This window comes from Musca domestica, unplaced genomic scaffold (assembly GCF_030504385.1).
Source record: "Musca domestica strain aabys unplaced genomic scaffold, Musca_domestica.polishedcontigs.V.1.1 26, whole genome shotgun sequence".
NCBI classification, from domain to species: Eukaryota; Metazoa; Arthropoda; class Insecta; order Diptera; family Muscidae; genus Musca; species Musca domestica.
In genome coordinates, this window is record NW_026712283.1 from 5,977,620 (window position 1) to 6,005,201 (window position 27,582).

General features: G+C 33.8%; 3 protein-coding genes across 4 annotated transcripts in view; 1 reads left to right on the forward strand and 2 right to left on the reverse strand.

Annotated features, from left to right (window-relative positions):
- Nucleotides 1–27,582, reverse strand: part of LOC101894350 (piezo-type mechanosensitive ion channel component) — a 183,448-nt gene that overhangs the window by 12,676 nt on the left and 143,190 nt on the right. For both annotated transcript variants that reach the window (XM_059123950.1, XM_059123949.1), the window contains 14 exons: nt 26,992–27,563; nt 26,537–26,924; nt 23,326–24,001; nt 22,254–23,028; nt 22,026–22,183; nt 17,478–17,543; nt 11,847–11,998; nt 6,865–7,042; nt 6,587–6,806; nt 5,543–5,776; nt 4,270–4,323; nt 2,400–2,513; nt 584–719; nt 233–516 (listed from right to left, as the gene is read on the reverse strand). In XM_059123950.1, coding sequence (XP_058979933.1) covers nt 233–516; nt 584–719; nt 2,400–2,513; nt 4,270–4,323; nt 5,543–5,776; nt 6,587–6,806; nt 6,865–7,042; nt 11,847–11,998; nt 17,478–17,543; nt 22,026–22,183; nt 22,254–23,028; nt 23,326–24,001; nt 26,537–26,924; nt 26,992–27,563 — 4,007 coding nt within the window. The remainder of the gene's footprint in view (nt 1–232; nt 517–583; nt 720–2,399; nt 2,514–4,269; nt 4,324–5,542; nt 5,777–6,586; nt 6,807–6,864; nt 7,043–11,846; nt 11,999–17,477; nt 17,544–22,025; nt 22,184–22,253; nt 23,029–23,325; nt 24,002–26,536; nt 26,925–26,991; nt 27,564–27,582) is intronic.
- On the forward strand, nt 8,567–9,873 carry LOC101889015 (probable transcriptional regulatory protein Fnod_1106). Its single transcript, XM_005186892.4, has one exon. It carries the CDS (start codon nt 8,824–8,826, stop codon nt 9,700–9,702), a length of 879 nt encoding a protein of 292 aa, XP_005186949.2. The 5' UTR covers nt 8,567–8,823; the 3' UTR covers nt 9,703–9,873.
- Nucleotides 18,199–19,375, reverse strand: LOC109613309 (uncharacterized). Its single transcript, XM_020038004.2, has 2 exons — nt 19,025–19,375; nt 18,199–18,949 (listed from the first exon to the last, which is right to left on the reverse strand). Exons 1-2 carry the CDS (start codon nt 19,160–19,162, stop codon nt 18,227–18,229), a joined length of 861 nt encoding a protein of 286 aa, XP_019893563.2. The 5' UTR covers nt 19,163–19,375; the 3' UTR covers nt 18,199–18,226.

The following is a 27,582-nucleotide window of genomic DNA, read 5'->3' on the forward strand; positions in this document are numbered from 1 at the left end:
CATCAAATGATATATACCCTCTGTAGCCATATGGCTGAGGGTATAAAACTGATTCCAGGGTAATATGTAATTACACCAAAATGAATAAACAATTCTAAGGTACTGTATCAAAATTGTAAGGTGAGGGTTTAAAATGTGACAGTTTATGACTTCAATTAATAACATAATCTTAATAACCGACGTTTACAGTTCTTTGCACAATTTTTAAAGTATAACAATTTTCCTTTCTTACCTATGGAAGAACAACACCAACAACAGCAACAAATCATATGTGGCATAGTCCGGAATCATTTCAACACCAAACAACTTCTCAATACCCAATGGATTATTGGGTAAATTGTAATGGTAATTCGTCCAGATCAATTTAAATTGGAAGATACATTTGATAAGTACAATGGCCTGGGTGTATGCGATAAGAGTGACCCAAAACGTTTTGGTGGGACGTGGCAGCGACAGGGTGCCCCAAAGGAAAATCATCAAGGGCAATGGCAACGATATTAAACTGGCGTTGACAATCTGTAAAAAGAGGAAGAAGAAGAAAAGATTTTTATAAGGCATTTCAAACCAAAAATTGCTAGCTTACCTGATTAATGAACACCACAATGTAACAAATCAAATCCGTATTCGATAGTATGGCATACCAGGCTGAAATCAAAACTTCCACAATAATATTGTGATCGCGTGCTGTAAAATCATCTTCATCGAATGCCAATTCCGTGCTGTAAGGTGGAGATATAATGGGGAAATATATTTTAGTCTCATTTTTTATTTCGGAATAGAAAAATCATTCTACTAATTTAAAGAAAAAACGTATATATTAAGTTTTCTAAATCGTATTTGAAGTACATACATATACAAACATTAACAAAAATAGATCGTTGTTGAACATACAAAGTAGTTAATGTGTACAATTGTTCTAATTTGAAATACATGTTTTAATATATTTTATAATATAAATATAAGTTAAAAAAGAGGGAAACTCGAATGCAGTGCCTTGTTTTCTGGCCTTTTATAGTCCGAAATGAAATTTGTAGCTCTGGCTGAAGGCATTTTGTAAACAAACGAGTATTTTTGAAGAAAATTTCTGTGAAAAAGCCAGTCATGAAACGCTTCTCGGAGGGTCTTCTGGGCAATTTAGAATTCGCCCTCGTTGGCAAAGGAAAGATCGTTTTTCTATTTTTTTATTATAGAGTTTCTTAGGGGAGGAAACTTAAAAAATATTTCAATAAGAAAAAAAAAATTGGTTTATGTTGAACCCGGTGGAAAAATACTACATTGAAAAACGCGAACCAGATAGGCAGCTTTTGAAAAATCGTAATATTTCAAAAATTTGTGAGTGATTTCACCCTCACCCTCCTGTCTGAAGGAATTTTGTAAACAAACGAGTATTTTTGAAGAAAATTTCTGTGGAAAAGCCAGTCATAAAGCGCTTCTCGGAGGGCCTTCTGGGCAATTTAGAATTCGCCCTCGTTGGCAAAGGAAAGATCGTTTTTCTATTTTTTATTATAGAGTTTCTTAGGGGAAGTATTGACTGAGAGGAAACTTAAAAATTACTTCAATAAGAAAAAAAAATGGTTTATGTTGAACCCGGTGGAAAAATACTACATTGAAAAACGCGAACCTGATAGGCAGCTTTTTAAAAATCGTAATATTTTTAAAATTTGTGAGGATGAAACCAGTTGAAGTGGTCGATACAGTCTATTTTCCCAATCGATTTATATATTGGTACCATAACTTTCAAAACAAAATTTTAAACTGGTTTTTTTCGCATTGTTTTTTTACAAAGACTATTTTTTTTTCTAAATTATACTCATTCTCTTGTTGCAAAATTCATTAACAATTACCAAATAATTTCTACATACAATTAACAACAAAATACCATGCTACAATCATTTATTAAAATATATAAAAAACGTAAACCTTAAAAGGAATAAATTTACAATTCAAAAAATAAATAAATTCAAAAATATTCAATGCAAGCAATAATATTAGAGGTAACGCTTTTGATTATTGTTTTCAAGTTGTCTGGAATATGAAGTAGTAGGAAGAAAAATATGACATACGTGTGGGTGACAAAAATACTTTTCTTATATTAAAAGAAAATTTTGTGACGAAAACTAGCTTCTAAGGGTGGAGGAGGTCAGGAGAATGAAGGTGATCACTTCATAATAGGAGTTACAAAAACCGATTCTGATCACCATCATCTTCACTGACCTTATACTTTAAGGTGTGGTACTTTCGAACTCAAAAAAGGAAAATCATTCATTAACTAAAACACCTTACAAAACAAATCTCATTCTAATTAGAAAAAATATCAATTTTTGTAATTTTTTTTTTAATTTTGAATTTTTTAAAAAAGAAAAGAAATGAATAATGAAAGAAAGGAAATACTAAGCTACCTGGTAACTTTCTCTTGAGCCCACTGATTTGTAATTAGAGCAACTGAGCCACGGCGACTACGATCGAACGATGGAGCCTTAATGCGTATTTCGGGTAAAGGCTCGGATTTACGCCTACATATGCACAGATACGATTTTGTTTTTGTTATGGTTGGCAAACAAATTCAATTTAACGAACGAACAAAGCCAAAGCATTTAATTTTGTTTGTTTTTGTTTTTTTTTTTCATTGTACAAATAACACCAATCGCAATAATATGTTTTTTGTTTGTTGAGGATATAAAACAAATATAGATAGGATGGTTTTTATATATGGGGTATTTTTTTGGTTTTCAAATGGATATCAATCAATTTCTTTTTGTACACAATTAATACTGTACAAATAGTAGGTAATAGAAATGAAAGCATAAAAATACAATAAATAATAAAATATTGAAACTTGGAGCCAAGGAAAGAGCACAGAAATCATATTTTAGGCATTAAGCTAATATTATTTTTATTAATTTAAATTTTTAGCTAATTTTAGCGATTTTTTAAATAATATTTTAGGAACGCCATAACTTAAATGAATAAATAAATCTTTTGTGTCTCGCACCATCGCTCATTGCCGTGATACTGGTAGCTTAGCCCGACGTCAAGGAAGTGGGCTGAAGAAAAAAGCAACATCAGCAGAAATGGTTCGAAAAGTAAAAAAGCGACTTGATCGAAACCTGCGTCGCATTGGCCGAAACATACCTCGTGAGCTGAACATATCGCAATATTCCATTCGGAAAATATTGAAAAACGAGCTCGGGGTAAAGCCATTGAAATTCCAAAAAGTGCAAGAATTTTACACCGCATCAGAAAGAAAATGGTCTCAAAAGAGCTAAAGAGTTGCTTCGCTTGGCCGAAAGTGGTGAACTGCCGAATTCGGTTTTCTCCGACTAGAAAACATTCGTTGTCCAGCAGTTTGTAAACAAACAAAATGATCGTGTTTATTTGACATAGAGTTCAGCTGAAAATGTGCACCTTTTTTTTGACGAGCTTGAAGGTTAAAATTTTCGACCAATTTTCGACCTATTTTCGTATTCCAGAAATGCATGGATTCCTAGGAATCTTAAAATCAAAAATTTCCAAAAGTGTGGAAAAGGGGCGAACATGTGCCCTCTATTAAGGTTTCTTTGTGATGTAAACTTTTAAAACACAGATCCACGTGTCTTCTTTTTACCTCAACTTTCATAATCTGCTGTATTTCCCTGGTCCTATAAGGGGTTATATATTGGATTTTTACGGATTACAAAAAGGAGTCGCAATGTGCATTTTTATAAAGAATTTAAATTTTAAATCTCCCAAAAGTGCTAATTTTAAAGATTTTCTTTTTATCCAAAAAGGATTTATATCGTAAATATTTTACGGATTCTAAATGGTTCCCATTTGGCTTTATAAAATCGATTTTGTTTATAAAAGATTTTATGACGTAATTTTAAACCAATTTTTAAAGGGGCCTAATGTTGCGACTTTTTTCTAAAAACTTTTTATTATTCGTATAATAATTTTCACAGCAGTAAGCATTCAATTACTCTAGTCTCCATGCTAATATTATAAAAAAGCGAGATATGAAGCGAGAAGGACTTTTACATTTTTTATGGGTCTAAATGTTTGTTATTTCGATTTTTTCGTTTTGTTTTCAATTTCCACAGCAGAAATAAGCAAAACATTACACTTGGCTCCAAGTTTGTATTATTAAAATATGAAAACAAATATTATTTATGATATTAAAAATTAAAAATATATGAATATTTTCTCATAAACATAAATGACAATAATAACGTTTACTAGCGTTAAATAATGAGAAAACGAAAATACCAAAAAGAATGCATGAATTGAACTTACCCTTTTGGTCGTACAAGCTTATTGCTACTATTCGGTTCCGATAGTGTCTCTTTGCTATAATACAAAAAATGTTAATTATGAAAATATGCATAAATTTGGTGTTTGCTGTTTGGAGAGACTTTTTTTTTTGGATATAAACATTATTGATGTTGTTGTTTTTTCGGCAATTATGCTAATTATTTTGCTAAGGAAATTAATTACTTTTAGCTGCTACGAAATCAAAAATAAATTGAAAAATATATCTACTCTATGAACTACAAAATAATATTGGGGATTATAAATCTAAATTAATAAAACTGTTGTTATACCTTAAAACCACTACGATAACTAATTTAAATTTTTTGAATTTCTTTTTCATCAAAAGCCAAATATTCCTAAATAAAAAAAGATTTGAGTCCCCCATGCAGAATGTATCCCTAAAAACGTTTATGTCAAAATGCAAAGGAAAACAAGTGTCAGTCGATTTTGCTGACAAATTTGGACGGTGTTTGAGCTACCAGATGTAGTGGACCACAGTATTCTACTTCATATAATACTGAAAAAATATTGGGCAATGTTTAGAAAATCCAACATTTATTTCCAAATTTAAGCGAATAATTGTTATTTTTGAGGTAATCTCAGTACTACAAGAGGTATGCCATACAAACCTGTTGGGGTTTGGATTTAGTATATGACGTACTTTGTTTAAGTTTAACAATTTTCGAATGTAACCCTGAGATTCCAACAGAAAAATCCCCAAATGTTGAATACTAACTACTCATTTCACCAAAAATATCTAAAAATTTGCCATTTCGGATTTCACCCTGACCTAATCTTTAGCCTGGAATGGGCCAAAATACCGCAGAGCAACAGTGGGGCTGCGTGTGACGGCTTCATTGGCCGTTTGAAGGCCATAATTCGTGTCAAAGGTGACCAATTCGAACAAATCTAAACTTATTCTGAAATGTTGATGCTATTTCCGACATTTTATGCTTTCATTAAAAAATGTTACAATTATGGCGTTTGACTTTGTTGCAGTTTTTTTTATCTCAAGCTGTATTTCTATTTGTTATGAATAAACTCTTTTGCGATTATTATTTCACAGAACCTGAAATTGATTACTTTAGGGTCCAATATATTTTCCCAACGAAATCCCTGAGAGAATTATTTTCCCTTCTTACTGATGGAAATTCAAAAATAGGTAGTGGTTTAGGGTATAACAACATGGGTCAGTGCAAACCGACCATAAAATAATTGTTAGTTGTTATGGCTTTTTGTTTCGTTTAATGTTTACCTATCAACGACATCATATGATGATGGCTCGATGGCATTGATATCATCATTATATTGTTGTTGTTGTTGTAATTGTGATGTTGATATGTTAATGGATGGTGGTATTTGTGATGGTGGTGATTGCATAAATTCATTGTGTGGTTGTGTGGTGGTGGTGGATGGTGCACTGTTAGAATTCCTTTTCGATGAGGTTGGGGTAGTAGCAATAGGACGTGTAGCATCTTCATGTTCATCACTACTTGCAATCAAACAATTTGTTTTTTTAAATAACAATCAAGAAACGTATAACAAAATAAAAAAACAATAATAATTATAATGATATTTTTGAGTTTAAATATAACATTCAATAATATGATTTTATAAATAAATTAAATAAAAAGTATTAACAATGAATGATTTATGATTTGTTGTTTTTTTTTTTTTCAATTTTTTACATTTGGTGAAGGTTTTGTGGTATTGTTTGTAGTTGATTTTTTCGTTGTTGTTGTAGTTGTTGGTGATAATAGGTGGTTGGTAGATAGCATTCATGTTCAAATTCAGGGTAGCAAACAATAACAGGTTGCAATAACAGAAGATATGTATGTAACATAAGATGCAAAACAGAATATGCAAAAAAGAAGAAGAAGGAAAAACAAAAAACGAAATTAATAATAGTAAAATAATGAATTTAAAGTAGTACTTGATTTGAAACTAGAAGTATTTTTGATTGAAACTGCTGCATTTCCCTGTAATTATTTATTTTTTTTGTGTGTTGCACAGTGCAATTTGCACTCCAGTTATCTCCTGTTTATAATCATGCCACAAAATACTTCTAGTTTATCTTTTTTTCTTAATAAAAATTAACAAAAACAAATAATTTAAAGAAACAAAATGCAATTTAAACGGTTTTAACAAAAAAATAAAGTCATGAAAAAAATTTTAAAATTTCATAAAAGAAGCCAAATTTGTTTTCAAAATAAAATTTTGATTTCAAAAACATATAATATTTACGTTACTGCTGGCGAAGAAGAACATAATAATTGCAAATAAATTCTTGGACAAATACCTGGCAATGTTACGTTTCATTAAACTGAATATGGCAGCAGCATTGCGGCCGCTAAAACGACCATTAAACATATACAGGTTGTTGGACTCCTTCAAGGCTTTCTTTTCTTCTTCGAGGATTTTATTGACATAACGATAATTGCGTGAGAAACGATTCAAACGAATGGTCAGCGAAACCAAAAATCCTTCCATTAAACGTATTATTGGATTGGCTTCGAAATCTGTAATGGACATTTGATTTAATTCAATTCTCAATTGAAACAAAAACTTGTTCCTTACCCTCTTCTGTATCCTTTTCAGTTATTTCACCACTGTCAACTTCAGTTTTTTGCCTAGGTTCCATTGTGGGCATTTTTGCTGGGGTTTCTCCACCTGCTGCTCCACCGCCTGCCTTGCTGGTAGAGGGTCCAGCTGTATCGGTCAGTGAATCTTTTTGGGGTCTGGGCTTTTGACTCTCCTTTGTAAATATAAATAGGTGGATAATAAAATTAGTTTTTATATTTCAAAATTTTAATAACGATAACTAAAAAACATCAACAATTATTAAATTATATGTCTGTTATAGGAAACATATTAGTTTTTAGTAATGTGTAGTCAATTGTGTTTGAGATTTTATACACATTTATATATTTACATTTAACAATAACATTGAACCTATATAAAACACCATCGATATTTACGCACATTGCCAATAAACAATTAATGAACTTAAATTAAACTTTGTGTAATATCGAAAGTATTTTATATATTTTAAAGATATCTTTTTTTAATTCTTTTATATAATTTTTATGTAAAAAATATTTTAATATTTTGTGTCAAATTGTGTGTGTGATTTTGTGAGTGTATTCAATTAAATAAAGGTGATTTAGCGAAACAAAAATAAAATATTTGGAGTTCTGAAAAAAATTTGGTGATCTTTAGAAAGAAAAATACAAAATGGTGTCTTACTCTCCGTTCTACTTCGTCTTCTTACAAAGAAAAAAGAAACGGAGAAAATTTCGAAAAACTTTTTTTTTTGCAACTCACAAAATATTCACTTGTCGAACGTTGGGCATAGCACAAAGGTTCAGATAATGTTGATATACGTATACCGCCTTCGGTATTTAAATCGGCATCATTTTGATGCTCATTCAAGAGTATACCAATATGGGAGGGTGGTGCCGAGGCATACGAACGTTGCCGTAAATATACCTGACGACGATATTCCACAGCACTAATGTCCTTCCAAACCTTTGTTTGCAATTTTATTAAATTTGTTTGTGTTTGGTTGTTGTTGTTGTAGGGAATTAAATTTAAATTTTAGTGTTATTGGAAAAATTTTGATGATCAAACATATAAAATTCCAATGGATGCATAAATTGGGTTTAACACAAAAATCGTTTGGTTTATTTGTAAAAGAAAACAACAAAAACAATGTTATACAATGGTCTGAATATTATTTTTCATTATTGTTAATATATAACACCAAATAATAACTCCTGTAAATTCAAATTAGAAAGGTAAGGCATCTTTTCTATCCCAAAGCTCAGAAAATTCATATTATTACATAATTAAACGTTTTATTCTAATGAAAACAAAGGCTAAATATTTGGCGCTATAATTGAAAAAAATCCATATTTCCCTTTCAATTAAAACGTGTCCATTAATGTAAGTTTCTTTGCTGAATATAAGCTTAAAAGATCATATTATAACCATTTTATATTTAAATATGTTTGTAAATGCGTAATTATTTATTTTAATTTATAAATCAAATATTCCTACAGATAAGAATTCATATTTTTCATTAAAAATAAAAATACATTTGTCTTCTTTTAAGTAGCCCTGCTTTTATTTCATTAACGGTCATTACAATTTAACGGCGTCAGTTACTTGTCTTCGGCCACGTCATCTGCCGTGTCTGCTGATGTCATACGAAATAAAAACAACACTGTGTCTGGCCATCTGTTCATTGACAAACAGCTGAACGACTGTGAATGAAGTAAACATAACCTCAAATTTGTATTGGTGTATTTACATAAACCAAAGTAGCAAATAGAACCACACATATATTTTATTATTAAGCAAATAATATCAATAAAAATATCACTACAAATGCAATAATTATACTGTTTAAGAAAAAATAACAAAGGATTCCAAAAATAACAACACGTTCATTCAGCAACCATCAAAATTACTTTGGAATCCGGCTACCTCATTAACAATTTCTAGCTGTCTGCCTGCCTACCTATCATCTTCACAATGAGAAGTTTACTCTTCACTGTATTACGGAATAATTTGCTCCAGCAATCGGTGAAAACTCAAACATGCAACTGGACAAATAGCCTCAGTTGTACAACACGAGACATCTCCACTCAACTGTATCCCCTATTAGCTGGCCACTCCAAATGGGCAAATATACGTCACATTAAGGCCGCCAAAGATGGACAAAAGTCGGCATTATTTTCTCGAATTGCACGACAAATACGTTTGGCCATACAGGATGGTGGCAGTGCTGATCCCAATCTGAATAGCGAACTGAAAAGTGTAATTGAAGAGGCGCTACGCAAAAATATGCCCATGGCAACGATACAAAATAATTTGAAAAAATTCACAGCATCAAAGACACAACTGAAAAAGTATCGCCAAGATGTGAGATTCAAACAGAAAGTCTTTATGGTCTGTACCATATATACGGATAATTTTGCCCAACTAAAAATGGATATGTCAACCATACTGCGCAAGGGCGGTGGGGTGCAAATTGATGCCGGGCATTTATTTGAAGATTTTGGTTTAATACAGGCAACGGCAGATAAGACGCGACTTGCTGCTGGAGAAAGTCTGGAGGATAAGGCGACAGAGGATGCCATTGAATCGGGGGCGGAAGATATTGAAGTGATAGATAATGAATCGGGTTCGGTGCATTTCATCTGTAAACCAGAGGGAATTAATGGTGTACGAAAGGCATTGGAGAACAAAGGCTATGTTGTGAATAACACGGAGCACATTTTCACGCCACTAAATACTGTCACTCTGACGCCTGAGGAAAAGGCCGATTATCAAAAGTTTGTGGACAAACTTAAAGAGATTCAGGGTATAGAAGATATTTATGATAATATAGAAGTAGATGAAGCGGAATAGTAATTGTCGCAACTAGATAAATTGTATGTTTTATTTTATAAAATAAGTTATAAAAGTAAATTTTGTAAGACCCTATAACTGAAAATGTTATAGCCTGTTTTAAAATGACTGTTAATTTAAATACTAAACACAAAGTAAACTATAACGAAACATTGGAAAGCTAAAATAAATCGAACGAATATACTGACCTAAAATTCAAAAAGTAATTGCTTTTTATTTGAAATAAAAGGAGGGTTTAAACTCGATGTTTTAAACTCGTAACACCCTCCAACCCCAAATGTAGGAGCTCCTAAATGCCAATATGATCTTAACTCGAAATATTTCCCCTGTTGAAATCTAGATAAAGTCCAAAAAATGTTCTTTGGAGAAATTTGGAATTACAGTTTGTACTTTTATATTCCACCATAAGATGATGGGTATACATAATTTGTTATTCCATTCACAACCGGAAAACCGCAATCAGACTGCTGTCATCTCAGAGCCCCTCGTCCGACAGCTGTTAAAATTATTCCAGTGACAGCTCATTATATTGTTTACAAGCGTACAAAAGCATTTTGGTGAGAGTTTTTCAGAAAAAAAAAGTTATTCGAGATGGAATTCAAGCGTGATAGTGTGATTTCTTTATATTTGGCTGGAAAACCACAAGTGGCTATCGTTTGAGCAATTCAGCATTTAAATGTGAATAAATCTTTTGTACATCTTGTACTGGTAGCGTAGCTCGACGTCAAGGAAGTGAATTAAAGAAAACATCAACATCGGCAGAAATGGTTAGAAAAGTAAAGAAGCGACTTGATCGAAACCCGCGTCGCAGTGGCCGAGAAATGGCTCGTGAGCTGAACATGTCGCAATATCCCGATCCATTCGGCAAATATTGAAAAATGAACTCGGGGTAAAGCCATCGCCGAAGTCGCTCTCCGCTCGTATTAATCGACCGTGGCATTAGAATAAATACCGAATATTATCGGCAATGATGGGTGTATTAAAGCCTTAGGCACGCAAACATTTTGGCCGCAGATCTTGGACATTCCAACAGGACTCAGCACCATTGCACTCAGCACGCGCCACCCAAGATTGGTTACAAAATGAGGTTCCTCGCTTCATTTCCAGCGCACAATGGCCACCAAAATCTCCGGATACCAATCCTTTGGACTATTGTGTCTGGAGTATTTTGGAAAGCAAGGATCATCTCATGCAAGCGCTTCGCCGGGATTGTGGGCGTTTGAAGGCCATAACTCATGGCAAAGGTGACCAATTCGAACAAATCCAAACTTATTCTAAAATGTGATGCAATTTCCGACATTTCTTTTCTTTTATTTAATAAAAAAAAATTAAAATTATGGCGTTTGCAGTTTTTTATCTCACCCTGTATATTCGTAAAATGTTATGTCCATATAGAAGTGTCCGCTTGCGTGTCTATCAGCTGAAATATTGCTCTTTTGTTAATATTACACCTAGTATGTTTGGTATTGAAAATATAATATATTGGCGTACATTTAGTTAGTTCTCCCATACAACGGTATCTCCTGATTTTCGGTATTATCCCCACCAAATCAGCTGTAATTTGAAAATTTGGGTTCTCAGTGAGTAGTCCTCAGAGGTTAGATTCACTCCTCGCAAAAATATGTTTGGTATTGTCTAAACAGGTTAGCTGTGATTTTAAATTTCACTGGGTATATTTCAACTCCTCGCTAAAATAGCAATTTTTTACCAAGCCTTTGCTTCTGTAAACCTCGCAGATATTTAACATTAAGGTTCAATATTTTGAATGGTCCTTTCATCTAATTTTCAACTTAAAAATCTGTAATTTAAAATTTCGTATACCTAGTACACGAAAATAGTTTAAAACCTCACAAAAAATTTTCGGGTATAACCCCCTATTTTGTGTGGGATATTTTAAGAGCCGAGTTCAATGGAATTAAATAATTAAATTAATTAAATAAATTATATAAGTAATAGTCACTCTGTAGGTTCTGAGACGAGAGAAAACAAATTGAACTAAAAACAAACTATAACCTTTCAACATCAATTAGCCCCTAGAATACTATAATTTTCATACCAAAAGCCAGTCTAGCTCAACACTCAGACCATTGCATAGCATAACACATTTAGTAAATTTATATCCAAACGGGAAATTTAATACTTACATCATACAGGGTCTTACGGCGATTCATCTTAATTTCACTCTCGGTAATGTTTTCGTTGTCATTATCGAATAGGCCATCGCTGTCGGTTATTAAATCCAATTCAAATTTATCATCAATATCCTCGAACATGTAATAATCACCAGCACGGACAGCTAAAATTTATTTCAAAAATCAAAGCAAGAAGATATAAAATACAAAGGCAAATTAGTACAATTTTAAAAACAATATTGAAATTACACTAAGTATTAAGAACAATAAAATATTTACATACAGGCAAAAAAATTAATAAAATGTTAGTAAATATTTGTTAAAAAAAATAATTTAAAATAAATCATTACAAAATATTTACAAAGATTTTTATACACTATACACAAGTCAAAAAATGTAATAAATTTGTATATATTTACTAGGCATATTGCCAATTTTATGAAAAAATAGAAGGTAGAGAAAGAACATTTATGAATGTAGATGCGTTAAACACTGGACGACAAATGACGTATGATTTCAGTTAGATACTATATACATAGGTTTGTCAGTTTGTATTTCATTACACCACATGTCCCAATTATGAGATTTCGTGGAACTCCAGTAGAGTGGGTAATCGATAACATATAGATATTTAGGTATTTTTAAAAGGTGTTGACATAAATACATATATAGGTCAAGAACGACTCTTTTTATTGGATTGATATATTACTATTATGTTGTCACCAATTGACCACCTTACTGGAATTCACTTTCTGTTCATAATGGGGCGTAAATGAAAATTTGACATACTTGTATTTTTATACAATTTGAAATGATGCATGGGTTCCGTATCTAGAGAAAATTTATAATCAATTTGAAAAAGTAATTTTATATAAAAAAAAAAACATTTTTCAATTTTTCAAGGTTATGTTTGATTAATTTGCAAACATAATAAGACTAATAAGAAAAAATCTTGGAACATTGAAAAAAAAAAAAAAAAAACAAAAGACCAAAAAACTATTTTTAATTTTAAATGGTTCTCCATTTATACATGAACTCTTCCAATGTGTGGGAAGTACATAGGGATCATTTTACTTTCTCTATTAACTATTGCAATTTTTTTAGTCGAAAAATGCTTACCTCTACTTTGACAGAATATCAAAATACATGAAATGTGTGTTACCAACATTTTGGGTTGAAATTGAAAATTCAGAAAAATCGGAAATGGGCGTTTCCTGGCCGTTTCAACATAAAGAAATTTAGCTTTAAGATTCTAAAGAGGTTATAACTAATTTATTTGCAATTATATCCTAGAAGTTTTTGTCTTTTAGATTCCAACAGATAGAAATATTTATTATTTACTTTCCAACACTTTATGGGAATTAATTTTCCTCACCAAAACCAATATTTGGTCGACGTATTAAAATAAGTAAGGAAAGACAAACTACATTTTTAACCATTCTGCATTTTTAGCAGAGCATTTCGTAACAAATGTATGTTTGTATTAGGGATTTGTGTAAAGTAGTCGTTGCATTTGTTATAATGCACGGTTGTAATGCGATTTAAATTTTAAAAAGGAGGGAAGACATATGTATATACATAGAATCGATTTCTATCAAAAATACCAGAGGCCTTTGAAGACTGCAGGCAATAATTTAATTAATCCAGACGAAGTGGTAAAGAATACTACAGATATACCAGGAAAGAAAGACTTAAAGTCGGGCGGGGCCGACTTTATGATACCCTCCACGACTTTACATATTTAGTAGATTTTCACAAAACAAATAAAAGTTTATGTGGGGAATTTGTGAGAATTAAATCATACCAACTATGATTATAGTTATAAATAAAAGTCTAAAGGAACTTATATATGAGAGGAATATCCTACTCTGAATAGATTTCTACGAAATTTGCCGAGGCATTTGTGCCTTTTCAATTCGGGCTTGTATTACCCATTTGGTGTCCAATTAACTTGAAATCGGAAAAAATATGGGAGCTATATTCAAATCTGAACCAACTTCAATAAAATTTGGCAAAGGCATTTCTGAGCTGTATTTGATATATTTCCCCGAATATATTACGGCTGTACAGGGCAAATTTCAAATTTGACAAGACCCAATTTGGTCGTAAGTGCCAAATTCCATCCCATTTGGGCTAATATTACACGTTTGGCGCGCAATCAAAGGCGCACAATATTTAAATCTGAACCGATCTCGATAAAAAAAAAATCTGAGCTATTTTTAATATATTTTCCCCAAAAATCGTTGTTACAGAGTGCATATTACGGCTGTGGAGGACAAAAATGAAAAATCGGCTATATCTGAACCAATTTCGATCAAATTTTGCATACTTATTTTCAGGCCTAATTTGGTCGTATCTGCAAAATTCCATACTATTTGGGCTGCTATTACACGTTTGGTGCACAATAAAAGGCAAATCGGATTAAGATATATATGATATATACATATATCTAAATTTTGACCGACTATCTTCAATTTCAATAGGGTTCGTCCTTGGGCCAAACAAATGATTTGTGCAAAATTTCATCTGGATCGGGCAATAAATGCAACCTGTACTTTGTTTACAAAGATATATAGACAGACGGACGGACGGACATGCATAAATCGACTGAGAATGTGACTCTATGCAGATCATCAAATGGAACTATGGATCTATCTCGTTTGCTTTTGCCTGTTACACACAATTGCACAAATACATAATACCCTGACCACCTTGTGGTGTAGGGTATAAATACGCATGAATAAATATATGAAAAGCTAAAGGAATATTTTGTAGGAGATATACTATTTCCTAGGAATGCGATATAATTCAAATGGTTTCGGAAGGTTTTTAATAGACAAACATAGTTCATTTCTCAAGATTTTGTTAGGACGGGGGCTGAGGTTTTATCTAAACTGCAAACATAGCTTATGTAAAACTACTGAAACAATAAACCTATTAGTGATTATAACAATCGAGAAATTTTCTTGAAATTTCAAATGATTTTGAATTAGATATTGTCCATATTGTTTTTTAAGTTTTAGACATTAACTTACAATAATAACTGTAAAATGGATCCTACAGATCGTACTCTAAACAATGACATTTTAAGATATATAAAATATAATAAACATGGAAAATACGGACAAAACGGTATAGGAATATTTCAAGCAGGTGAGACAAAGTTGAATAAAACAAACACTAATGCATAGCGAGAAGAAGGAACAAGTATGAAGATAAAACAAGAAGAAGAGAGATAGTTTGAAAAACATCATGCCATCAACAAATAAAAGAAATTTTAATGTAAAAATAAAAATGGCATTCTAATTTAACAAAATAGAATAAGATTGTAAGGAACATTGATATTTTTATGATTTATAACATTTATCCATTACAACCATATTCGATTGGAAATGGAATGTCTTTTCTATTCGAAGCAAATGCTTTTCTTCGAACATAAAAAACAGATCATTTATATTTTATAACTCCAATATACAATAAGATAACATCGCTATTTATATACTAGGCATAAAGAGTCTGCATACAGAAAAGTTCATAACCAAAAAAAAATATAGTAAAATATTAAACTTTTTCCAAAATTGTACATTAATATGATTAAAATTGACTATAAAAAAGGTGAAATATTGCAGTTACAGTAGAGAATTTGCTTCACGTCTCTCAATACTTGAAAATATTGATTTTGTAGAACAAAGCGTTGGAAGTGGACATTCTACAAACGTCATTGCACTGGGCCTTGTAGCTTATAAAGTTTAGTAAATAGAAGAATTCGAGCCCAGCAATATACTAATTTTCATCGACCTTCAAGATAACTCAAATCAGGTATATACGGACTATACCAATAGATGGAACTAATTGATAATTTTTTGCAAATAGTGCTTTTACAGATGATCTGTTCCAGAAAGCAAGAAATTACTAGTCTTGCATTTTTTTCGATATCATAAAGAAAAAATTCTTGCAGTTCCGGAATAGAGGAATAATAAGAGCTTAAAATGCCAAATTTTGGAAAAAATAAATTGACAAAAATGTAAAAACTACCGGATATTGGGGTTATCCTTACAAAGGGACTATTTCAAAAAGTGAACCAGCAAGACCCATTTTCTGTACCAATGGTTCTGGATGTGAAACAAAGATCTCTATCAACATTTCAATTCTCTTTCATAAATATTACGAAATATATAGGGTGAGATGAAAAAATTTCAACTAACTTCAGACTGCTGTCATTTCCAAGCCACTCGTTCGACAGCTGTTAAAATTACTCCAGTGACTTGTAAACAAACGTACCAAAATGCTTTTGGTGGGAATTTTCCAGAAAAAAATTATTCGTGATGGAAATTAAGCGTGATGGTGTGATTTCTTTATATAAGGCTGGAAAACGACAAGTGGCTATCGTTAGAGCACTCCAGCATTTAAATGTGAATACATCGTTTGTGTCTCGTACCATAGCTCATTACTGTGATACTGGTAGCGTAGCTCGACGTCAAGGAAGTGGTCAGGAGAAAACAGCAACATCAGCAGAAATGGTTAGAAAAGTAAAGAAGCGACTTGATCGAAACTCGCGCCGCAGTGGCCGAAAAATGGCTCGTGAGCTAAACATATCGCAATATTCCATTCCATTCGTAAATAATGAAAAATGAGCCATTGAAATTCCAAAAAGTGCAAGAGTTTACAGCGCAATAGAAAGAAAATAGACGCAAAAGAGCTAAAGAGTTGCTTCGCTTGGCCGAAAGAGGTGAACTGCCGAATTTGGTTTTCTCCAAAATCTTCGGATCCGTTGGACTATTCTGTCTGGATTATTTGGGAAAGCAAGGTTGGCACTAAAAAATACCCAAGTGTGATCACCTCAAGCAAGCTGGGAATGGGCTAAAATACCGCAAAGCAACATTCGGGCAGCATGTGAGAGTTTCATTGACTGTTTGAAGGCCATAATTCGTGCCAAAGGTGACCAAATCTAAACTTATTCTAAAATTTGACGCTATTTCCGACATTTTTGCTTTAATTCAATAAAATTTAAAAAAAAATGTAATAAGTATGGCGTTTGACTTTGTTGCAATTTTTTATCTCAACCTGACTCTTGATGTGTTCCAGGACCTTTAGCAGATTTTCATGACAAAAAAGTTTGTAGAATATTTTGACTTGCTACGAGGAGATTTTTAAAAATTGAACAAAAACATCGCTTTCTTGACTCTCTTGATGGTTAAAATTTTCAAAATACTCCTCGTATTTGTATCTACAATATTGGCAAAGACAAAATATATCTAAAACGCACAGTGGAATCTAAATCCAAAACTTTTCCAAAGCGTGGAAAGGGGGAGATCTTCGATTTAGGTTACTTTGTGATGTCAACTTTCAAACGGTGTCTTTTTTAGCTATACTTTCATAATCTACTGGATTTTCCCCGTAATTATTTTTTGGGTTTGAACAGTGTTATCAGTTATTGGTTTGTTTTGATTGATGTAACCAAAAATAAAATTCGATATCATTTACTCCTTCGTGTTTTAACATTTCAAATATTTTTGTATGCAGATTTTTTATGCCAAGCCTCTTCAAAAAAATAAACTCAAACATATACAATAAACATAATAGTGACTACTATTTGAACTTAAAAATAATTAAGCAGTGAGATAATTAAAATAAAACATTTACCGGCAGGATGCAATTTAATTTCTTTCCTTTTATGTGGTCGTGAGCCATAAACTGGATTTCCATGTTCTATAAAAAAAGTAGTAACAATAAAATTGTAAACAGAAAAAAGTAAATAATAATAATAATAAAAATGCATATATGTAAGAAAATAAACAGTTAAAGCAAAATAAAAATGTATTTATTTTACAAAAAAGCATTGTTTTTTTATTCAATTTAATATAAAGAGGAGAGAAAAAATATTTATCAGCCTGGATTGGTGTTGACATCCAGTGTTGTGGTTTATTTTAACTACTACGTTTTTCATTCCTTGAAATACATATTTTGATGAGATGGACCAGTTTTGGGCGGTCCATTCTCAAGGTGTGAGTTTGGCTTTTTTATTCAAAAATTTAAAATATAAATTTCAAACATTTAGAAGAGAAATGTGTTTTTTTCGTTCTGGTTATTTTTTAGGCATTCCAAAATTTCAAATTTAATTTTTTATACACAGTCTGGGTTAAGACTACCATTGGCGATATTTTCCATAATTGTTTGAATGGATTTGTGTTATTTAATGGAAAATATTGAAAAGTTTCATAATTACACCCAACAACTTAAGAACCTTCAAGTCCTTTGCTATGTTTAGACAATGGGTTCTTAAATTGTTTTTGTGGAAGAGAATTTTTCCCAATACCTTCCATAAACAAATTTTAAAGTATCGCTTTCTAATATCTTATAAGAATCTAAAAAAGATTTCAAAACCGTGTTATTTACAGAGAAAGAAAATCACTATGTGTCCAAGTTCTTTTGATCCCAAAAAGAATATTTTTTTTATTTTCCTTTGTACAATCATTTTCTTTTTTTGTCAAGATAAAAATAAATAAAATGTCATATTCTAAAGAAGGAGAAGAAGAAGAGTGGGTGAAGAAGTAGAAAAAACCAATCCACAAAGTGTGTATACATTGTCCATGCAGCAAACGCAGATCACATGGGTAAACAGCCGATGAATTACACATCAAGGAAGAGTCGGTGGCAAAAACATCCATACCAGCTGGGCCCCAGCTACAGGGTCTTTGGGCATTTCGCCTGACCGCCTCCTCTTGGGCCCACCACAGAGAACTGGATCGTCGACGATTCGAAGCCTTTTGGGAGCTTTGCTCATCTCCACGTATGTCATATTTGGCATTGCCAACACTTTGATGTCGACGATGGAGCAGACGTTGGCGCCGCATGGTAACTTGTTCCGCTTCCGCATCGGCTGTCCTCTTGGAAGGTGGAGAATTTGTAGAGGGTTGTTGTATGGATACATTGTCATTCCATGATACCGCATTTACCGACGACTGACGACGTCTAATGGATGAATTACGTCTCAACGAAGAACTAGTTTCCCGTGTAAAGTTCGAGGATATCATTGAACTGGCTGCACTCTTGTTTAGATCATCTTGTAATGTTTTAACGGACAATAAAATGGGTGAGGGTCTGGGTTTGGGATTCTAAAATAAATTATGAAAAACCATTTTATCTCAAAATCCCAAACAATTGCCTTTGGAGAGAAAACAAAACACTACCGTCGTGGTGATGAAAACATCACTTGAGCCATCCTCCGAATTGTTGCGCGAATATTTTGGCCTTGACAAATCCGAATGGGTTTGTGAGTAGCAAGATAGTCTGGGTGCTTCCAAATAACCATCCAATGGCATTGTCATCACCTCCGATGAGGGTGTGGGTGGCTTTAGTTCCAGATATCACAAAAAGCGTAATTACATAAAATATATTATCCTTTTTCAAATGTATTCTCCATAAATACCTGTGGCGTCATTCCTTCAATTTCGATTTGTGGCAACACCGTGTAAGTATTATTGATATTGGGGCGTTCCACTCCAATTTCTTCATATTCGTGAGAAAATTGCAGATCAAATTCATTATCGGAGATACTATTACTGCGACTGCTGTTTCTGCTGCTACTTGCGCTGCTACACTGGGTATCCTTTTTATTATTTTGGTATTTTTCACCACTCGGTGTATGATAGCCCGAACCATCATTACACGATTGAGAACTGCTGGTGTGCATCAAATAATCTGCTGTTCGTCTAAAGCCTAAGTCATATGTTTTCAATTTTATTGAAAATTATTGGATTTTTTTCAACTTCTAATTATCATAAAAAAATAAGTGAACATAACCTCACTTTTTAAATTAAAAGTAAGTTTACAAAAAAATTAAAAATAATTTCGAGACCATATAAAAATGCTTTGATTTATATTGAACATGACTTCTCTCCTTTAATAGAAGAGAATATTATATTGAAAACTGTTCTCTGCATCTGGGAGAGGCTTGCTTCGACTGATCAAATCGTCTTGTGCTCAATTTGATTTGGTCTGATTGCAAAAGAACTTAAGAAGCCAGAGCATTCTGCTTAATTACCTTAAGACATTCTTCACTGAAAAGGCCAGTCAGAATACTCGTGGAGCATAAATTTTTTACTACAAGTACAATTAAATCCCTCGGCGTCCTGAACAATGCTCTGTACTGATTAGCAGGAACAACTTTCCCACCAAGAACTATCAAGTCACAAATTCCATGTTCGAGTGGGAGCAACATTGTTTGGATTGATTGGTCTAGATTCAATGGCCTGACTATGAAAATTAAAATAGCCGGTATTCTGTCTGCCAAAGAAGAACAGAAATCCATTACTTGAATCCCTGAATCTATGGGACTCAAAATATGTCATCTACAATATGGACAAGTTCTTTAAGTCGCTCGATAACAAGTCACTTCCATTGAACTCAAGCAAGTCTACACAGGAAAGACCAGTTACAATTACCGTGACAGGCTTGGACCGATTTATAACGGATAGCAGGAACAAAGGTTCTGTACCATTTATCGTAAGTTAATCCATAATAGATACAGGGACTGAGTGCTTTTCCAGAATCAGAATTAACTATGGTAGCCAAAAGATAAGTCCGGAGGCACGAGATGTATTCCCACGAATTATCAATTCCAGTGTTAATACCAGTGGGTTGTTGTTGTTGTAGCAGTTCATCATCAGTGCTGCTTGATAGCCCTCTTGATCTCTCTTATACTTATGTACCATTCTCTTTAGATCACGAGCTGCTCTCTTATACCTATGTAACATTCTCTTTAGATCACGAAGGTCGTAGCGTAAGCGGATGTTGTCGATTATAACATCCAAGCATGTATTGCATAGACAGCATTTTATTATGCTGTCGCACAGGCGGTCTTCTTCTCCTCATGTGGATTAAAACCTGTACGTGAGGTATCTGGGAGTCAAGCGCTTCACGGAATTCGCTTCTGACAAGGCGATATTAAATCAAAGCACAAAATGTTCGGCTTTTTTAATAGAAAAGAGCAGCCCTTGGTCTATGCCAAAAGATAGGAAAGTGCTGACTATTGCCAATAAGCAATGCAGGATGTGTTAGTGGGAGAATATTTGATTTGGTCTTCTTCATCTTCAACCAATAGAAAAGATAAGGGCAACGAGAATTTCGGACCGCACCTTATATGACAGAAAATGTTCCTGATAGACCAGATATTTATTGATAATGCTACTGGCCGGAACTTATTTTAAAGATGCGGGTTCTAAACGTCCTTTATTTTAGAGATAATGGATTTGGCCTGACTCTATCACATAGATAATGATCATGATAGGATTTATCGTCAATAATTTGGTCATGATACATTTCAGATATATTGATACTGACAGGAAAACAAAGAATATTTTCCTAAAAGGACTTTTTACCACAACATTATGTTTTGCACATCGGTGTCATGTATTGAAATGCTGTCATAGACCATTAATTAATTTCCAGATCACTTATCTAAACTGTTCGATCTCATGGAGTAGAAAGTGTTTTCCTTGGTTTGGTGCGAAATCGATGTCATATTTCAGTGTCTTGCTTTGCACTACGATTAGGTTTATGCCGATAAGTCATAACTCTGATTGTGCGGGGAATGAGTAGTTGAGAGATTGGATTTCAGCCCAATTTAAATTGGGTTTCAAGCCCAGTTCAAAGGATAAAGATATACCCACGAGGAGAGAAACTATGGGAAGTTTGTTAGACCATTTTTACATTTCTGGGACTCGGTTGGGGATGAAAAATGTATCCACCGTTAGTGGGATTTTTTACTTAAACATCTGTAAGAAAATGTATTTCTTTGACCAAAACAAAGGGTCGAAGATTCAGTTTTAAAAGTATTCACATTATTAGGCCATTGAAAATATTGTATTAAATATAAATATGGACACTTCGGTTGCAAATTAAATGCTATATCATGTTAAAATCAATTATTCTTTTTATATGCTATTTAAATTTGTGTTCTGCAATTCAATTTATTATTTTTTTTTCATATCATACAAATATACTCCGGGATTTCTATGATACGTATAATAAATACACCTTTTTTCGAACCGTAGACATTTAAAATCTTCATATAATTCAAAATAGAACATTAAATTCGGCGAGATTCTTTCATAATTTACCCAGTTCCCTTCTGGTGTCTTCAAATCATCAACTTGAGAGAAAAACAAAAATAAAGTACTTCCAACTTACCATCAAAGTGTGTGGGTTTTTCTAAAGGTCTAAGCATTTTCTGCTGCGTGGCGCGGATCTTTTCCATTTTACGTTTGATTTTGTGCAATACCTCCTCCTCGTATTCTTGGCGTTTTTCGATTTGTTTCTGGCGCAAATGTTCAATGATTTCGGCACCTCTGTTAAGGAAAAATTATGAAATTAACAATTTTGCTCAAAATTAACAATTAAAAAACTTTAAAATCTCACCTCGAAGCCAAAATATTATTCGCCCGCGTATCGGTGATGATGTGACAGAAATAATGTGATTTGAATATTCTCAATTGGAATATCAAGAAGGCAAAACATATCGAATCCCATAGCAGGACAACTTGTACTGTGGTGGCAGGGCAGTCAGTGTCGTTATCATCGTCGACATCAACCGCTGGCGGACCATTGCTGGCACAATTGATGCCCAACATGTGGACAAGCCAACAACAGTTCGTCACCAAGTTTTCCATGAACATACAACCAGCCATTTGCAAGCAGGTCTTTATCACAATATTGGCTACATTATAGGCTATAAGGATTTTCCATAGACCAATTATCGATTTAATTGGCCGCAAATAGAAATCAGAGCCCTCCCACAAAAAGAAGAAAGCCCCAATCAGATAGCCCAAAGCCAAAAAGTCTGCTATGCTGGTACCAGCCAAAAACACCACAGCTAAAGTTACCCAATAGAAGCCACACAAGATGGCATGCTTGAAAATATCCAAATAGTTGCGCATGTGTGAGAGGAAATCATGAGTGGGATTAACGAATTCTACTTTGCCCAGATTGGCAATGTCCTTGACCACCGATTGATTACTGCCACCCGGGAAGTTGGGTATATTTTCAATGGAGAAGACACGTTTCTGACGATTCACCAAGAGCAGTAATATAAAATCGAATATTAACTTTTTGGTGTGATCGTATTTCAGGTGACCCGGTAGCATTGCCCAGCGTTGGATGGAGTCCGAGAAGGGGGAGCCTTCCCAAATGTATTCTGGAAAAACAAAAAGAGATATTGAATAAATATTTGGAAAAATCTACGAAAACGATTTGAATAGTCTAAAGAAAGAAAAACAACAAATATTTGCAAAGTGAGGTTATGGACGAAAATATTTTTTTTATATTTTCATTAATTTTATAATTTTTTATTATTATTTTGTTTTCTTTTTGAATAGAAATGTTTGAAAATCCTGTAAATAGCCGTTATGGCGACCAAGTTTTACTTATTCTATTTAAAAATTTACAAATTCAACCATAACCTCACTTTTTTTCATTAATTTGCTTTACTTACTCGTACACATCGTGGGTGGCAATTGGACCAAAACAATATACTGCACAATAATCGAAATCAATATGAATATTTGGAAAATACCCCAGAAATGGGCAATCTTTTTCCTCTTGAATATCAGCAATAACACCAACCACACAGCATAGGCAACCGCCACAATATCTTGCCGATAGGTTATGGTCGAGACCAAGGCAATCATACAAATCTCATAACCGAATTTATAAAAACCATAATTGAGTAAATATTTAATCATACTCTCCAGTTTCTTTTCGGCATCTTCACGGGTTACCTCAGGGAAGGGTACTTTCGGCAAGGGATCATTTTGTGTACCCTTGAGACGGCGCATTTGATATTGTCGCAATGAGATGACAGCATGCAATGTTGCTATGACCATATAAATGATATATTTTTTCAGCAGACCCATTAGGCCCGTTTCGGAATTTGCCTTAAACAGACCAAACCATTCGGCATTATTGCCGACAATTTTTGTTTGACCATTTTCCGTGCACTCGGCATTATATTTCGTATGATCCAAATAGGCAATTTGATAGATCATTTTTGAGAGCACAATGAGAGTGACAACCAGCGAGATGACACGACTGAAAAATATGCGCATGCGTACATTGGAGATGACGCCAATGACGCACAGCACAATGAACGGTACGTGGAGCAAGGAGACCTAGAGATGTGATCAAGTAAATGGGAGAAAGAGAGAGATATTTTTATGAGTAAATGAGTGGGAGAGTATAGGGGATCTTTTTTTTTTAAAGAAATGTGCTCAAAATTTTCGATTCTTTCGTTTTATGTTCAGAAATTTCATATAGTACAACATTTTCTCAAAGAAAATTAAAAAAAAAAAAAAAAAAACTGGAGCTGGAGGTTCAGATTAGGGAAGGACAAAATTGTCTGGAATAAATTTAGAGAAAACTGTACAGGTTGAATCTTGTCTCAGAGAAAATTTTCAAAGTTGGATCAGCTCAAAACAGAAAAAAATGGTTGTGGTAAAATCTGTCTTCGAGCAAAAAATATTTATATGGACCTGATCTCAATTATAATAATACGATAGGTGCCTTATCTGGACTTGCAAAGATCTTGCAATCAAAGTTATAGACTTGACCGGACTTTGTTCTAAGAGAACATTTCCCAGATTTGGTCAGGCCAGAAAAGATGGGTCAGATGAGACTTGTTTTTGAGAAAAATATATTTACATGGACCTGAATTCAAAGAAAATTATTCTATAAAGTCTTTATCTCAGAGAAAATCATTTTGACTAACATTAGCTCTTAACTCAGCTGAAGATTATTTTGACCCGATTTAAAAAAATGGCAGTAGACTTAATTTTCTCCGAAAAATGATCTCATCTCAGATCAAGTGATCCTCACCAGACTCTAACTTCCAGAATAGTTCTTGACTTTGTCTCAAAAAATTGGGCCTGGTCGAACTATAATTTGAAGACAATTGTACCTAAAAAATAGTAATTGACCTAGTCTCAAAAAAATTGATAGATCTTATCATCAAGATTGTAATCGGATCGAATCATGTTCCCAGAAAACATTTTCCTGATCTAAAAAACTGATCAAGATGGGACCAAACTGATCTTTCAAAGAAAATAATCCTATGTGGATTAAACTCAGCTAAAAATGGTCTACATCCGGCACTCTGCTAACTTTTTCCAAGAAGGATCTTACATCAGAGCCAAATGTCCTCGCCGCCTTTGTTTCAGGGAAATTGGTCCTATGTAGACTATGGACCTTATTTCAAAGAAGGGCGTTATCTGAGAGAAAATTATTTTAACAGGATCCCGAAGAAATATGGCTCACAGTCATTTTTTTCTTAAAAAAATGCCCCTTAAAGCCACTTATCTCAGAGCAAGTGGTCCTCACTTGACCTTACTGCAGGAAAATGGTTTTGTTTTTTTTTTTTGTTTCAGGGTCATGGTAATGGTCGGACTTTAACTTAGAGACAAGGACCCCAATTATTGTGAGCGAAAATGGTACTCAGTAATAATGCTCATGATTGGACCCTGCCTCAAATATAATGATCCTTAAAATACTTTATCTCAAACCTAACAGAACCATGTCTGGAAGAAAAAAGGTCTCATCAAATTGTATATAAAACTAAATGGTCCCGATCGGTCTTTATTTTAGACTTGGTGGCCCAAATTTAGATTAATTTTAGAGCTAATGACCCTAATCGAACTTTATTTTAGAGACAGTGGCCCCTATCTGACCTTATTTTGGAGATGAGATTAATTTGTTGACCTTAATCGAACTTTATCTCAGAGACAATGACCCCTATCTGACCTTATTATTAGAGATGTAATATAGGCGGATCATATTATTGGTAATAACTGGACCTTATCTCCGAGAGGTGGTAATAACTAGGCCTTATCTCCGAGAGGTTCAGATTGGATCTAATCTCAAAAAAAAAAACCCAACCCTATTTCGGACAATTTTTTTCAGGTAGACCCTTACATCTGTGATATGTCCCATAGATGTAAGGGTTTACCTGGGTGTTATCTCAGTGAAAATTCATGACCGAAGCCGAGAAAATGCTCCCAAATTGATACTTTGAAGGAGGTCATTGACTCTAAAAATGAATTTTGTCTCAAAGAATAAAAATCCAACAAGACGACCCGAACAGGCCCTTAGTCCTGTACACACGTTATCCCAGACTGACTGATTCTTGTCTCAAAGAAAATGAATCTGAACGGATCTTCATACAGAGAAAGAAGCCCTGACTGGATCTTGGATCTCAGAGGTGACGATCCTGACTGCGCCTTATCTCAGATATAATGAACCAACTGGATTTTATCTCTTAGATAATCTTGCTGACTGAATCTAATCTGTAATGAAGAAGCGCTTGTCGGACATTAATTGAGAAAAATGCCATTTCTTTTTAAGAAAATGGTACAGAGGCTACCATGTGATACTGGTACTGAAAGGAACATAGCTCAGACTAAAAATCGTTTCCAAGAAGAAACGCTCTAACTGTGAAATTACAAAATAATAATAATACCCGCTATTTAGAGAACATTTTGAACACATTTCTTTGTTGTTAGTAAAAAGACAAGACTTTTGTAAAACCCGACTTTGGGTCACGATTTTACAAAAGTCCTCAAACTCAAGTCAAGCTACTCCTGAGTTTTGTTTAAAACTTCCATAAAACGTTGTTCTTGTCGATGTTGCGTTTTTTGTTGTTTTTTTGCTATTACCTCACTGACGGCGCACACAAATGCCGTTATATAGACCACTTTAATCCAATGCAATTCCAAAATACTCCAGAAAACACCCTTGAATTGTTTTAGGAATTTTTCGGCCTTTTGGCGGGAACGTTTCAAAAACAAACGCACCAACTCCCCGGCAGATTCGGTGAAATCTTTCATTTCATAATCGGCTGGGCGGGAGCCGCTTTTTGTGCGCTGTCGTTGCTGTTGATCGGGGCCGGGTTTCTCCACCACCGGTGTTTGATTCATCGAGGCAATAAAACGTTTATGGAAATAGTGAACCTGGATCACGGTTAGAATGACAATGATGGTGGGCGAAATGAAATGCAGGAGCAGATCTTTGGTCTTGTAGCGTTCCAGACCAATGTCGGTTTGTCTGGAAGGTAATGTTCAAGATTAATTCATGGGGAATTTGGGGGATTAGGGTTAGTCTTAATACTCACAAAGTCTTGGATATATTCAAATAGTCATTCCAGTACTGATCGAACTTATCAAACTGATAGGTATAGATCAGAATCAATATGGACATGGCATAGAAGATTAGGAACAACCAGAAACCATACATCAGTTTCACCCAGGCCTTGGACGATGATTGGAATACCAATAAGAAGAACAGGAACAGGGCCATATAACAGATACGGAACCCAGTCATTTTATCACCTGTCATGGCGCACAGGAAAATGACCAGAATCAACAGCCAAATCCACAGGCGCACCAAGAGATTCTTAATTACGGTGCCAATTTTCTTTAGGAACTTTGAGGTTTTCTTGGCATCGGCCCCACCATCAGCATCATCGCCATCGAGCGCCGATGAGCGTACCGATAAATGCAACGGTGCAAACATATCTGCCAGGGTGCTGTCACGACGTTTGTCCGTCTTCTCTTTGAAGAACTGACGCATTGTCACCCAGAACATCAGCAGGAATGAGGTTTTCACTATCAGCGGAACACAGGGCTGCATGTCGTTGTCTTTGGGACGTTCAAAACCGATTTGTTGTAAATTAATGCCGGTTATCTGCCAATGAAAGAGGAAG